Raw genomic sequence first — 14,355 nt, forward strand, 5'->3', positions numbered from 1 at the left:
TGATTGTTGCTCTCAAGACTTTGAGTGGGACTTGATCCCATACCATTTGGCTCAGAGGCAAGAGTGCTACCAACTGAACCATGGCTGACACTAATTGGGAGGAATGAATAGATTTTAAAATAGGAACGATCATTTTTAAGTTGGAGGTATTGGGAGCTAAGCTAAGGTGGAGGCTGGGCCTAAGAAGGCGATAGCAGGAGGAGGGGTGACCAAAAGCTTGGATAAAAGAGAGGTTGGTTTTACCGAGGTTAGAGAGGCGGAGACACAGCCAAACAGGTCGAGTATCAACCTGCAATTCATTCCAACATACGCCAGTGGCAGACAACAAGAGCAGGAGAGATTCCTGATCAGCAAATAAATACCAGAGCGATGGGAAAATGGGATTTCTCCAATGGGATAGGGTATGGGTGGGCAGAGTTTTGGATAAACTTTAAATTTATGAAGGATGAATGATTAGCCAGGAGCATATTGGAACAGTCATGTCTGGAGGTGACACTAGGTGGATCACATGTAGGCCAGATCAGGTAAAGACAGCAGGATTCCCTCTCTGTCAGACATTCACGAAATAGTCAGATTTTCACGGAAATCCGACAGCTTCATGGTCACTCGTACTGACACCAGACGATTTCTTTAAACTGATTTCAAAGTGTCAAACTAGGTGGGTTTTGGGTTAATATTGCCTGGATTACTAGCCCAGAAACATAATCAGTGCGCTATGTACCCCGAAAATAAGCTTTATATTGTGTCTCCCCTTGCATAAAGGCAGCTGACAGCTGCAGCTTTAATCTTTCAGCTCATGGAAACAATATTAGCAGAACTATTCTTGTTTGTCAAGACCCTACCCAACAACTTGCATTTATATAGCACCTTTTCACAGAATCACAGGATGTTCTGGGGCAGAAGGAGGCCATTCGGCCTACCATGTCTGCACCGGCTCTCTGAATAAGCATTATGACCTAGTGCCATTCTCCCGCTCTTTCCCTGTACCCTTGCACATTGTTTCTATTCAGATAATCATCCAATGCCCTCTTGAGTGCCTCGATTGAACCTGCCTCCACCGCACTTCCACACAGTGCATTCCAGACCCGAACCACTCGTTGTGTGAAAAAAGTTTTTTCTCACGTCACATTTGCTTCTTTTGCAAATCACTTTAAACCTGTGCCCCCTCGTTCTCGATCCTTTTATGAGCAGGAACAGTTTTTTCCTGTCTACTCAATCCAGCCCCCTCATGATTTTGAACACCTCTATCAAGTCTCCTCTTAGCCTTCTCCTCTCCAAGGAAAACAGTCCCAATGTCTCCAATCTATCTTCATAACTGAAGTTTCTCATCCCTGGAATCATTCTTGTAAACCTCTTCTGCACTTTCTTCAATGTGTTCACACCCTTCCTGTAGGGTGACACCCAGAACTGTACACAATAATTCAGCTGTGGTCTAACTAGCATTTTATATAAGCTCAGCATAACCTTCCTGCTCTTGTATTCCATGCCCCTATTAATAAAGCCCAGGATACTGTATGCTTTATTAACTGCTCTCTCCACCTGTCCTGCCACCTTCAATAATCTATGAATATATACACCCAAGCCCCTCTGCTCCTGCACCCCCTTAAGAATTGTACCCCATATTTTACATTGTCTCTCCGTGTTCTTCCTACCAAAATACATCATCTCATACTTCTCCACATTGAACTTCATCTGCCACCTATCTGCCCACTCCACTAACTTGCCTGTGTCCTTTTGAAGTTTTACACTGTCCTCCTTAGAGTTTACAATGCTTCCAAGCTTTGTATCATCCGCAAACTTTGAAATTGTCACCTGCACACCAAGATCTAGATCATTAACATATATTAGGAAAAGCAAGGGTCCCAATACTGACTGCTGGGGAACTCCCAAGGTGCATCACAGAAACGTTTTTGACACTGAGCCACATAAGAAGGTATTACAACAGGTGACTAAAAGCTTGGCCAAAGAGCTAAGTTTCAAAGGAGCACGTTAAAGGAGAAGAAAGGGGAGGAGAGGTTTACGAAGGGAGTTTCAGAGCTTAGGGCCTTGGCAGCCGAAGTCACAGCCACCAGTGGCAGAGTGATTAGAATGGGGAATGTACCAGGCAATACACCCTCTATAAATTTTCTTTGTACAGGGCAGGCTACGAACTCATCTGACCACTACTGTGTCCATGGCCAGTTTATGTTTTAGTCTTCATTCTGCTGGAGATTTGAGCATCTGGTTGATTTCAATGTTCAGTATGTTTCGGTTTGCTGTGTGGCTGGGCACGGACACATGCACTTTAGAGGGAACGTTGGTAGTTTTCAGTCCCTGGTTAACCATTGCCTGTGTGTATCACTTTTCTTTTAATCTTTCAGGTTTTCTGACAATGGAATTGGACTGTCGTTTGCTAGGTAAGAGAGATGAACACGTGAATGTAAGGAAACAGAAACTGCCAGAAATACACAGTGGGAGGAAAGCAGGAGTTAACCTTTCACCTGTCGCACTTTGTCTGAACTCAGTGATTGTGGACTATCGGCTGAGAGATGGCAGCAGCTGCAGTTTGTTTTTAATTCATAAGTTACAGGCCGTACAGCTTACACCACCCGTGCGTTGCCTGGACCATATTTGGGTGAATAACATCGATTACAAAGGCAGTGTTTAAACCATATTAAATCCATCGCCTCTTTTGGGCAGTTTGCACATGAACTGCATAAATGCGCAAGTTCTACTAAATGTTTTTCCTGGTCTGGAAGTTGCAAGTTGCGTGCTTAAGGAGTTAAATTGTTCATTTTAAGGAATCGGCAGTGTTTCACGCTGTGTCTAATTGCAGAAATTGACTCCCCTCTGGAGCCAAAAGCTGTCTCTCAGTAAGTTCATGTTTGTTGGCCTTTTTGACTCTAGCACCCACTGACCTTGTTAATACTGTCAGTTTCTGGGAGGTTCCTATAATTTTCTTCACAAGTCCATGATGGGTGCTTATTTTTTTGGCAGGGGGTGGTGGGAATTGGTTTCACTAGGAACCCGACTCACGTCCCAGTGTAGCGACCTGGAGCTACCCTCTTCACACACCGGCTCGTGGAAATCTGCAACTCTCTGCCCCCAAAAAGCAGCTGAGGCTAGGGATCAATCACAAACGTCCTGAGATTGATAGACGGATGAGAATTAATTTTAGGAATGAGAAAATGCTGCATGTCCTTTATCTTGATTGTTCAAACCCTCCCATCATCTTTTCATGCCCCTTTGGACTGGCTTGTTAACCCTATGCATAGGTTTTTGTGTGTTTTATTTTTATTGTTTGTTCACAGTATGTGGGGCATCAGTGGGATGACCAGCATTTAATTCCCGTCGCTAAACTGAGTGGCTTGCTAGACCATTTCAGAAGTCATTTAAGAGTCAACCACGTTGCTGTGGTTGTCTGGAGTCACATGTAGGCCAGACTGGATAAGGACAGCAGATTTCCTTCCCTAAAGGACGCTAGTGAACCAGATGGGTTTTACACCTTTATTGAGACCGGCTTTTGATTGCAGGTTTAATACATTAAATTTAAATTCCTCAGCTGCCGTGGTGAGATTTGAACCCATCTGATCCAGGGTGGGCAAATGGCTTCTCACCTGTCAAGGTCGTATGTCAACTTTGTCACCGTTTTAAGCTGATTGGCAAAAGAAGCAACAGCGGCCTGAGGAAAAACTTTTTTTAACGCAGCAGCTGGTTAGAATCTGGAACGCACTGCCTGAAAGTGTGGTGGAGGCGGGTTCAATCGTGGCTTTCAAAAGAGAACTGAATCATTATCTGAATAGAAAAAAACATTTGCAGGGCTGCGAGGAACAGGCAGGGGAGCGGCGTGAGGCGAATCGCTCTTGCTGAGAGCCAGCACAGGCACGAAGGGCCGAATAGCCTCTTTCTGTTCTGTAACCATTCTATGATCCCATATGATGTGATTCATGTGTGCAGGTCGTGAGCCTAAACTTTTTGGATTACAAGTCCCGGGCATAGCTGCTATGCTACAGCATCCATACCATAGAGTGGCAAAAAGAATTGGAAGGTTGATGCTCCCCTTTTGTTTCCTAATGAACAACTGTTTCCACAGTGACGGGAGCTTCCCAAAGGACGAAGGTTCAAGTCAAGAGATCTCGGAATCTTTGTTTGTCGGAGAAAGTGGGAACTATGGATCCCAAGGAGGCCAGAACAAATATTGGGGTGTCGGTGGGGTTGATGGGAAAAATCGCACGCTGCCAAAAGACAAGTAAGGTTCTTTAATTAACCTTGGAACCCTGTGAGCATATCCTGTTATGTAAAATATTGCTAAAGTACGAGACAACAGATCTAGGCTTGTATCCCCCTGGAATAAAATAGGTTAAAGGGTGATCTGGTTGCTTTAAAGCTTTTAGGATTTTGTAAGGAATTGATAAGGAGGATGGTGGGAGAGTCGAGGACAAGGAGACATAACCTTAAAATCAGAGCCAGGCCCTAGTTAGTAAACATAAAAGCAAAATCCTGCGGATGTTGGAAATCTGAAATAAAAACAGAAAATGCTGGAAAAACTCAGCAGGTCTGGCAGCATCTGCGGAGAGAGAAACCGAGTTAACGTTTCGAGTCCATTAGACTCTTCTTCAGGGCTCTGAATGTTAACTCTGTTTCTCTCTCCACCGATGTGGCCAGACCTGCTGAGTTTTTCCAGCATTTTCTGTTTTTATTTCAAGTTAGTAAACGCTTCATTCGCACAAAGGAAGTGTGGAACTCCCTCTCCCACAAAAGTAGTAGATTCTAGTCGAATTATTCATTTTAAGTATGAGATTGGTGGTCTTTGCTACACAAGGCCATTGAGGGTTGTGGAGCCAGGATGGGTGGATGGTGTTGGGTTCCCAATCGACCACGAGCAGATTAAATTGTGGAACAGGCTCAAGGGAGTGAATGACCAACTCTCCTACATTCTGAGGTAAGACTGATGTTTAAGAGCTAGATCGATCTCCCTTGCATGGTGCTGAAATCTTGTGAAGCTCTTGGAAATGCCCAATCAAAAAAAAAATCCCACAGTCTCTCTCTCTCCAAGCCCAGAGCAGCATAAGAAAAGATTGACCTGGGTCCATCCAATCTGACATGTTGTAATTTCCGACTGCCTTTGTCTCCCCAGCGACCCCCTCCCTATTCTCAATTCGCTCCTGTCAGTCTCGTACCTGCTAACTCTCACAACTAGTTTTCTTTCTAATGACACATCCTGTCAAAAGCTCCATTTTAAAATAAGCCACGTTTACCTTGTGCAACCTCTCTATACCCTTGGTTGCTTAATTAAAAGTAGTCTTTACCTATCGAACCTTCTTCAGTTCACATGGCGTCACTGGATACCAACTCTGTCTCTCTCCCAATGTCGTCACTGAATTACTATCTTATTATCTTGTTCTCCACCTTCCATAGCCTGTGGACATGTTTCATTCTGTGCTTTACAGACATGATAGTTTGCAAGTTTTAACAAACAGATATGAACTCCTGCCTTTGTCCTTAGATTCTCTTTCTCCTTTAATATTCTTGGCCTCCTTCTATGCTTAATATCAAATGAAGCTCCCACATTTGGTTGCAAGAATAAACTTTTTTTCTCTATTTAGACAGAAGTTTTACGTATTCTCCTTTTTCCGGCTTCAAAACAGGACTTTCCCCATCCGAGGATTTCAGATTTACGATGGTCCCATTCACGTTACCAAGACAACCTTCCAGAACTACATGGCAACACCGGTCCGATTCACCAGCGCTGTAGGATTCTTCCTAAAGAACCCCTGGCAACTGACTCCCAAGAACAGTTTGTCTCTGGTGAAGTTTGGCACGAGTGTATGTCCGTCTTGTTCTTTGCTGTTTTGAAATGTTCGTGCATGTTGTAAAATTCTTTGGAATATCGACAAATATGACAGTCAGATCACCAGACCATAAATTTACAAACAGCAACTTGCATTTATATAGCGCCTTTTAACATAGTAAAAGGTCCCAAGGCACTTCGCAGGAGTGTTCGCAAGCAAAATTCGACACTGAGCCGCATAAGGAGATATTAGGACAGGTGATCAAAAGCTTGGTCAAAGAAGTAGGTTTTAGAGAAGGTCTTAGGAGAGGAAGGAGAGGTAGAGGGGCTCAGGGAGAGAATCCCAGGCTTGAGGCCTAGGCAGCTGAAAGTATGGCCGCCCACGGTTGAGTAAAGGAAATTGGGATGCTCCAGAGGGGATAACTGAAGGAGTGCAGAGCTTTTGGAGGTTTATAGGACTGGAGGACGTTTCCGAGATAGGGAGTGCTGTGGTCATGCAGGGATCTCGGTGAGTTGTAGAACTCCATGGGCAGGAATTTCCCCTTGGCGGGCAGGCCCGGGAGCAGCTGGGAAAAGATGCGCTGCCCCGACCGCGAATTCACACCGGCTGGCCAAGTAATAGCCGGCCAGCGTGAAAGGTGCGCTGAAACACTCAGCGCTGTTGAGATGGGGGGGTGGGAGGAGGGCGAGCACGGAAGTCTGCGCATGCGCAGGGAGAGCATGCGCTGACAGCTCCCTGAGGGCACAGAACTGCCTCAGGGAGCTGAAGAATTGTACAAAGGAAAGTAAAGATTTTAGAAATGATATAAACTTGCCCCCACATATATTGTCACCTGAAGAGGGACATGTTTAAAATGAAGTCAAAAAATTTTTCCTGGCTTTTTATTTACCGTTGGAAACCTCATCCCGCCCGTGGATGAGGTTTTGTAAAAAGTGCAAAGGCCGCCTGGCCTATTCGCCCGCCCGCCAACCGAACGTTTGAATGGGCAGCGAAAGATACAGATTAATTACTTGCTTAAGGGCCTCAGTTGTCGGTAGGCATGCTGCCGACTCTCGCGTGCACCCACTGGCCAAAAAATCGCAGGACGCTCGCCTGATGTCATCGCGCGTGATTTTACGCCTGATCGGGTTGGGCACGCGCCTGCCCGCAGGACATAAAGTTCCGCCCCACGTTATGATGCATAATTATTCACAGTTAAAGTTATTATATGCTGTTTTGTTGTGCCTTAAAGCTGGGGTGTTGTCTGATTGAATACCCCCTTTGAATATTCACTAACTGTTCTGTGGTTTATGAGTATAAGAAACATTGACTACCATTCTTATGGGATGGTTCCTACATAGATACAAGTGCTTGTTTTCCACTGTTACCTGTGCCCTTGTTGATTTTTCTTTTGGTTCCCTGTTCTCTCTTCTCCCAATCTCTCCGGGAAAATGTTGATTCAATGCTGGAGTAGAGGGTCCCAACCCCCCTCCAGTACTGTAACTAAGCACCTATTCAAGATGGTGAATGTTAGCAGGTCAATCCACAGTGCAGACCATCACCGCTGTGTCCGAGTCTGGTTTTTGGCACGACGTTCACTGGTGAACACGCTTTCCAGCTGAAAGTCCTGGGGCGGTGTTGGGGGGAGGTTATTGGGGGAGCCAACTTTAACTTCCCTTCCGAAAGATGGTACCTCTGGCAGTGCAGCACACCCTCGGTACAGTGCCAGCTTGGAATGTGTGCCCCTGCTCTTTCCCCATAGCCCTGCAGTATTTTTCCCTTCAAGTATTTATCCAATTCCCTTTTGAAAGTTACGGTTGAGTTTGCTTCCGCTACCCTATCAGGCAGCGCATTCCAGATCACAACAACTCATTGTGTTAAAAAATTTAAAAAAAAATAATAAATCTCCCCACTGGTTCTTCTATCTGTTATTTTACCGAAGGACAGCACCTCTGACAGTGCAGCACTCCATTGGAACATCAGACTGCATTGTGTGCTCAAGTCTCTGTAGTGGGACCTGAAACCACAACCTTCAGGTTCAGAGGTGAGAGTGCCACTCACTGAGCCACAACTGATACTTGGATCTGGTGCTTCATGTTGTGTACTGCTCAGAGTAAGACTAATACATGCTCAACTGTGATCAACCATTATTGAGCTAACTTTATTTACACCTCCCCGGCAGCGAGGGCACTATAACAAGATGCTTACAGCCTTTTCAATATACTGCACTTACGTCAGTAATGGTCTGCCCGCAACACATTTGACTGCATTTACCCCCCTCTCCCTCAGGTGTCCTTGAGAGTTTTCTTTGGCAAGCCGGGCCCATGGTTTGAAGACTACAATCTCGATGGCGACAAGAATGCCGTGTTCCATGACATCGATGGCTCCGTGACAGGCTACAGAGACACGTATGTAGGCCGCATGGACAACTTCTTGATCCAGCATCCCAACTGCGAGAATGTCACGTCCTGGTTTGGCTCAGTTTGCAGTGGAAAATACGCTCAGGTAAAAAAAGAAACGAGGACAGGTCGGCTGTGGGGGGGGTTGGTGGTGTGGGGTGGCAGGGGGACCTTTCATGACCTCAGGATGTCCCAAAGTGCTTCACAGCCAATGAAATACTTTTTTGAAGTGTGGTTTTAATGTGGGGGAAAAGCAGCAGCTAATTTGTGCTCAGTAAGGTCCCCACTAATGAATAGATAACCTGTGCCTTTTTTTTAAATTAAAAAGTGATTTTGGTTAAGGGAAAAATATTGGCCAGGAAATTGGTGAAAACTCCCCCTGCTTCCCCTTTGAAATATTGGCCAGGATTTTTTTCCTCATCGGGCGAGCGGGAAGCTGACCGCTGCCCGTGATTGGGGCCGGACCACAATTTCACGCTGGCGGGTCAGTTAAGGCCCGTCCAGTGTGAAACGCACGCTCAGCACTGCCTGTGTCGGGGTGGGGCAGGGCGTGGGGGCAAGTTCAAGTTCGTGAGTGCTCCCTGAGGCATAGAGCTATCTCAGGGATATGAACAGTTTCGAATAATAAAAATTAAAGAATTTTAAGGTGTTAAAAAACATTTCCCCGCTCATGTGACTGTGTTCCACGAACAGGGACATGTTCTTAATGAAACGTTAACGTTTTTAATTTATTTTTATTTGCTGTTGGAAACCTCATCCCACCCGTGGATGAGGTTTCCTAAAAAGTGCAAAGGCCGCTTGGCCTCTTCGCCTGCCCCGCCGACCGTAAGGTTGGACGGGCAGCGAAAAATAACATTTAATTAAATCTTTAACAGCCTTAATAGGCCTTTTAATTGTCGCTGCCGACTCCCGCGTGTGCCTGCTGACCGAAATATCGCACAAGTGCGCGATGGCATCAGGATGCTCACCCGGCATCATCACGTGTCATTTTACACTCGAGCGGGTCTCCCGCTTGGCGCAAAATCCTGCCCATTGGCTGTGGAATCTTTCACATCCACCCGAGAGAGCAGGCAGGGCCTCAGTTTAATGTCTCACCCGAAAGGCGGCGCCTCCGACAGTGCAGCTCTCCCACAGCACTGCATTGGAGTGCCAGCCTAGAATACATGCTCACGCCTCTAGAATGGGACTTGAGCCCACGACCACCTTGCTTCGGTGTGAGTGCTCCCCGCTGAGCTGAGGCTAAATTTGCTTGCTAACCCAATCAGATTTAAAGTGTTCTTTGTAGGTTACCAGACACAAGCAGTGCATTTTGAGTCCAACGTGGTCACTTGCGCTGAGTAGACAGGCAAATTCCTTTGATTCGACTGTTAATTTCTCAATGCGGAGGTCGATCCCACAGGACGGTACCCCACCTTTCCACAGAGTGACTCAATTCTGAGGCTACGACAGGTGGAGTGAGATGACTCTGCCTTAATGTGTAGCCGTAATTATCAAAAGATGCTGGTCTTTCTTGAGGGCAATTAGGGGTGGGCAATAAATGCTGGTGTAGCCTGCGATGCCCACATCCCATAAATGAATTTAAAAAAAAGATTGACTTTAGTTGTTTTTTTTAGAGAATTGATTGAATAGGCACTGCAGTTGATTGGTGTCCAAAAATCTCTCAGCTCTTGGTTTGAGTGATTTATTAACTCAGTTGAATCTGTGTCCTTTTCTCCCTCAGTGATTTAAAGTTTGCATTGGTTTTCATTTGCAAATCTCTTCAGAGCTCATCAATATTGGTTTATTGAGATTACGTTCACATTAAGTACCACCTCATTTTTCCCAGTTAAAGAAAAGCAGGATAGCAAATAGAGTTCCCCAGTCAACTGCGTGCAGACTCTCCTAGCTAAAGGATTTGATGACCGCAGCACTAAGACACGGTTGCAATGGATAGCCTTCGCCAGTACCCCCGCTCCAATTTGATGGGCTTGATGGTATTTAGAACTAGGGGCCGCAGTTTCAAAGTCAGGGGTCTCCCATTTAAGACGGAGATGAGGAAGAATTTCCTCTATGAGGGTCGTTTAGTGTTTGGAATTCTCTTCCCCGGAGACCAAGTGGAGGTTGGGCCACTGAATATATTCAGGGTTGAGTTGGACAGATTTTTGATTGACCAGAACAGAGTCATGGGACCTTTTACGTTCAACTGAGAGGGCAGACAGAACCACAGCTTAATATTTCGCCCAAAAGGCAGCACCTTTGACAATGCAGCACTCCCTCAGTACTACACTGGGAGTGTGAGCCTAGATTTTTTGCATTCCAAATTCCTGAAATGGGGCTCGCATCCACAACTTCCTGAGTCAGAAGCAAGTGTGCTACCCACTGAGTCACGACAGATACTTAGGTTGGAATTTTTCGTAGGTGGTATGGGGCCCACTACAGAGGCCAGAAGTGGGGAACGAGGCTGCTTTTGGCGGATGACGGGATACAGGGGCCACGTTTTACCAGCGACAGTTAAGTGGTTGCCTTAGGGGCTGCACCATCCCTATAAAGGACAGCAGCCCACTCCCAAGAGCTGCCTGCCCAATCAGAGGGCCAGCAGCCTCAGCAATGCCACTGCGAGAGGTGGTTGCTGATGGGGCAGGTAGGAGACCTGGGGCCCGCGGCAAGTCATCAAGAAACATATTTCCGATGACCACTGGGCCCAGTGTTGGGGGGGAAACTCCTTCCATGAAATTGTTAGGGACACAGGGCTGCCTTCCCTGGCCATAGACCCCTCATTGTGGCATAGAATTTTCTCGCTCGGGGCTGTTGCTGGGAAGGCCCTCCGTTTAGCTGTGGGGGTGCGGTGCGGCGGAGGGTGAGCCACTGTCAGCAAGATACCTTTCACGTGCCTCTGAGGGTCTGCAAAATTCTGACTTTTGTCTAGAGGAAGGACCACTTGGCTTTGTGTGTACGAACAGAGGTTGGAAGTGAAAGGACAGTGGCACTGGAGCGCCTGGTCATTGGGTTAATCGCTGTGTGGTGATGTTGTGACTATCATTCCAGGTTTACATACAAACTCGTCGACCTCAAAATCTAACCATGACCATTGTCAGGGACGAATATTCCCAACATTCCATGACCCTACGCGGCATCAATCAGCGAGCAGACTTCCAGCAATACCAGCCCGTCGTGATGCTCCAGAAGGGGTACACGATTCATTGGAATGGCCGGGCACCAGAGGAAACCTTTCTGTATCTTATAAACTTCAATAAGTAAGCTATGGTTTCACACATCACTGAAACACCTCGAGAGGCAGCTGTCACTTTTCAGTTGCTATGTACTGTAACAGGGCACGAATATCTCTAGAAGTTATAACTTTTTTTAAAAAGCTTTTTAAAAATGTTATTTTTTTTTTGGTAAATGTTTGCCCATCAACGTGCGTGGTGTTAACCCTGGGAAACCCGGAACTAAATCATGTTTGAAAATAACGGCTGTGTTAATGATGCACGCTTCTATTAATGAGCAAATTGCCCAGTGATTTCCGGGGATGTAGCGTTACACTGAGTTGTGAATCTTCAGAATCTGCTGGTTAATTTTCTCCACTCTGCTGATTGCTTTACACCGCAGCATTTCACCCTCAACCTCCCCGTTATTTTAAAGAACTTGCTGGATTTGCACATTAACTGCCCATTAAACCTGCCACAGAAATTAGGGCTGGTAACTAAGAGCGTAAGTACTCTGAACACTGCAATAATTGCAACAACACTGTGGGTGATGGTGGCGGAACAGTGATGTTACCGGACTAATAATCCAGAGGCCCTGGCTAATACTCTGGATGCACAGGTTCGAATTCCACCACAGTAGCTGGTGGCATTTAAAGAAAGCAGGAGGCCTTGTGCCGCAGTGGGTACTGTCCCTGCCTCTGAGCCAGAAAATCTGGTTTCAAGTCCCAATCCAGGCCTTGACGGAAAGGTGTGTTCATAATGTGGCCAAACAGGTTATCAAGCTGCAAATCCTCCCAATATGCCCATGGCAGGGAGGGATGGGTTGGGTTGGTCTTCTGGTCAGCCATACTTGATCTGGAGTGCAGCCCCTCAAGCCTCTGGCAATAGTGGCCTGTTCCAGGGAAGACTAGCTACGGAAGCAGATGTAAATGTGTGCTTCATGCACAGGAAGAGAATCAAGAAGAAAAAGTTGAAACTAAAAACCCATCTGGTTCACTAATGCCCTTTAGGGAAGGAAATCTGCCATCCTTACCCGGTCTGGCCTAAGTTATTATTATTTATTCTTTCACAGGATCTGGGTGTCGCTGGATCGGTCAGCATTTTTTTTTTATTGCCCATCCCTAATTGCCCTTGAGAAGGTGGTGGTAAGCTGCCTTATTGAACCGCTGCAGTCCATGTGGTGTAGGTACACCCACAGTGCTGTTAGGGAGGGAGTTCCAGGATTTTGACCCAATGACAGTGAAGGAACGGCGATATATTTCCAAGTCAGGATGGTGTGTGGCATGGAGCGGAACTTGCAGGTGGAGGTGTTTCCCTGCATTCGCTGCCCTTGTCCTTCTAGGTGGCAGAGGTCACAGGTTTGGAAGATGCTGTCAAAGGAACCTTGGTGAGTTGCTGCAGTGCAGTGTGACTCTAACTCCACCAACGTGGTAACTCCTTAATGTCCTCTAAAATGGCTTTGCAGTACCCAGTTCAAGGGCAATTAGGGATGGGCAACAAATGCTGATTTTACTGGTGAAAGAATAAAAAACAATAATTGTTACAGCAATATCAGTTAACCTCAGGGCCCAGAAAGCAAACAATTTAAACTGTCCAATGTCATTCCTGGAGGTGCTAAATTTGTTTTGGAGATCTTTAAACATTTAGATTATTTATTATTTTGATGTTTTTCTCACTTTCCATTCTCTCTTTTTTCTGCCTTAATCCATTCTTTCTTTCCCTCTCTTTATTTCTCTTTCGGTACCTTCACTCTATTTTCTTCTAGGTCCTTCCTTTGTTTCATTCTCAATCCTTAAATCTTATTGGTTACGGAGATAGGCTGTTGGTCCCATTGTTCACTGAGGCCCCAGATGTCCTGTTGCCCTCACCGCACCGTTATCAGCTCACACTCCAAGTTATGGCGCAGAAACATCTTGGAGCTAAAGAGTGGGGAAAATGTCTCACTAACAGGGCTCGTTGTGAGATGCCACGCTCCAGCAAAATTTGGCCGTTCCCTAATCTGGACACAGAGTGCAACACCCCATCGCGCCCTCCTAGATCACATATTGTGCGGTTACCGGCAGAACCAAGTTCCATCATACCACGTATTCTTTTATTTCCCACTTTCTGAGTGGAATTGTTCATGTAGTATTGAATTAGGGTCAAGCTGTTGCATGGCGACAGGTTCATAGAATCACACAGTGTAGAAGAGGCTCTTCGGCCCATTGAGTCTGCACAACACGTGAGAAACACCTGACCTACCTACCTAATCTCATTTACCAGCACTTGGCCCATAGCCTTGAATGTTATGACGTGCCAAGTGCTCATCCAGGTACTTTTTAAAGGATGTAAGGCAACCCGCCTCCTCCACCCTCCCAGCAGTGCATTCCAGACCGTCACCACCCTCTGGGTAAAAAGGTTTTTCCTCCTGCCCCTCACCTTGAACTTATGTCCCCTCGTGACTGACCCTTCAACTAAGGAGAACAGCTGCTCCCTATCCACCCTGTCCATGCCTCTCATAATCTTGTACACCTCGATCAGATCGCCCCTCAGTCTTCTCTGCTCCCACAAAAACAACCTAAGTCTATCCAACTTCTCTTCATGACTTAAATGTTTCACCCCAGGCAACATCCTGGTGAATCTCCTCTGCACCCCCTCCAGTGCAATCACATCCTTCCTATAATGTGGTGACCAGAACTGCACACAGTACACCAGCTGTGGCCTCACCAAGGTTCTATACAACTTCAACATGACCTCCCTACTTTTGTAATCTATGCTTCGATTGATAAAGGCAAGTGTCCCATATGCCTTTTTCACCATCCCACTAACATGCCCCTCCGCCTTCAGAGATCTATGGACACACATGCCAAGGTCCCTTTGTTCCTCAGAGCTTCCTAGTGCCATGCCGTTCATTGAGTACTTCCTTGTCAAATTACTCCTTCCAAAGTGTAACACCTCACGCTTTTCAGGGTTAAATTCCATCTGCCACTTATCCGCCCATTTGACCTGAAGATTTTCCCCCCACAAGCTGTCCTTCTATGT

At 46.2% G+C, this 14,355-nt stretch overlaps 1 protein-coding gene across 2 annotated transcripts in view; it reads left to right on the plus strand.

Annotated features, from left to right (window-relative positions):
* cemip2 (cell migration inducing hyaluronidase 2) overlaps nt 1-14,355 on the plus strand; it is an 82,807-nt gene that overhangs the window by 56,275 nt on the left and 12,177 nt on the right. For both annotated transcript variants that reach the window (XM_078529772.1, XM_078529779.1), the window contains exons 14-18: nt 2,361-2,396; nt 4,073-4,228; nt 5,628-5,805; nt 8,040-8,255; nt 11,174-11,382. In XM_078529772.1, the coding sequence (XP_078385898.1) occupies nt 2,361-2,396; nt 4,073-4,228; nt 5,628-5,805; nt 8,040-8,255; nt 11,174-11,382 (795 nt within the window). The remainder of the gene's footprint in view (nt 1-2,360; nt 2,397-4,072; nt 4,229-5,627; nt 5,806-8,039; nt 8,256-11,173; nt 11,383-14,355) is intronic.

The sequence above is a fragment of the Cetorhinus maximus genome, chromosome 2 (assembly GCF_964194155.1).
Source record: "Cetorhinus maximus chromosome 2, sCetMax3.hap1.1, whole genome shotgun sequence".
Classification (NCBI taxonomy): domain Eukaryota; kingdom Metazoa; phylum Chordata; class Chondrichthyes; order Lamniformes; family Cetorhinidae; genus Cetorhinus; species Cetorhinus maximus.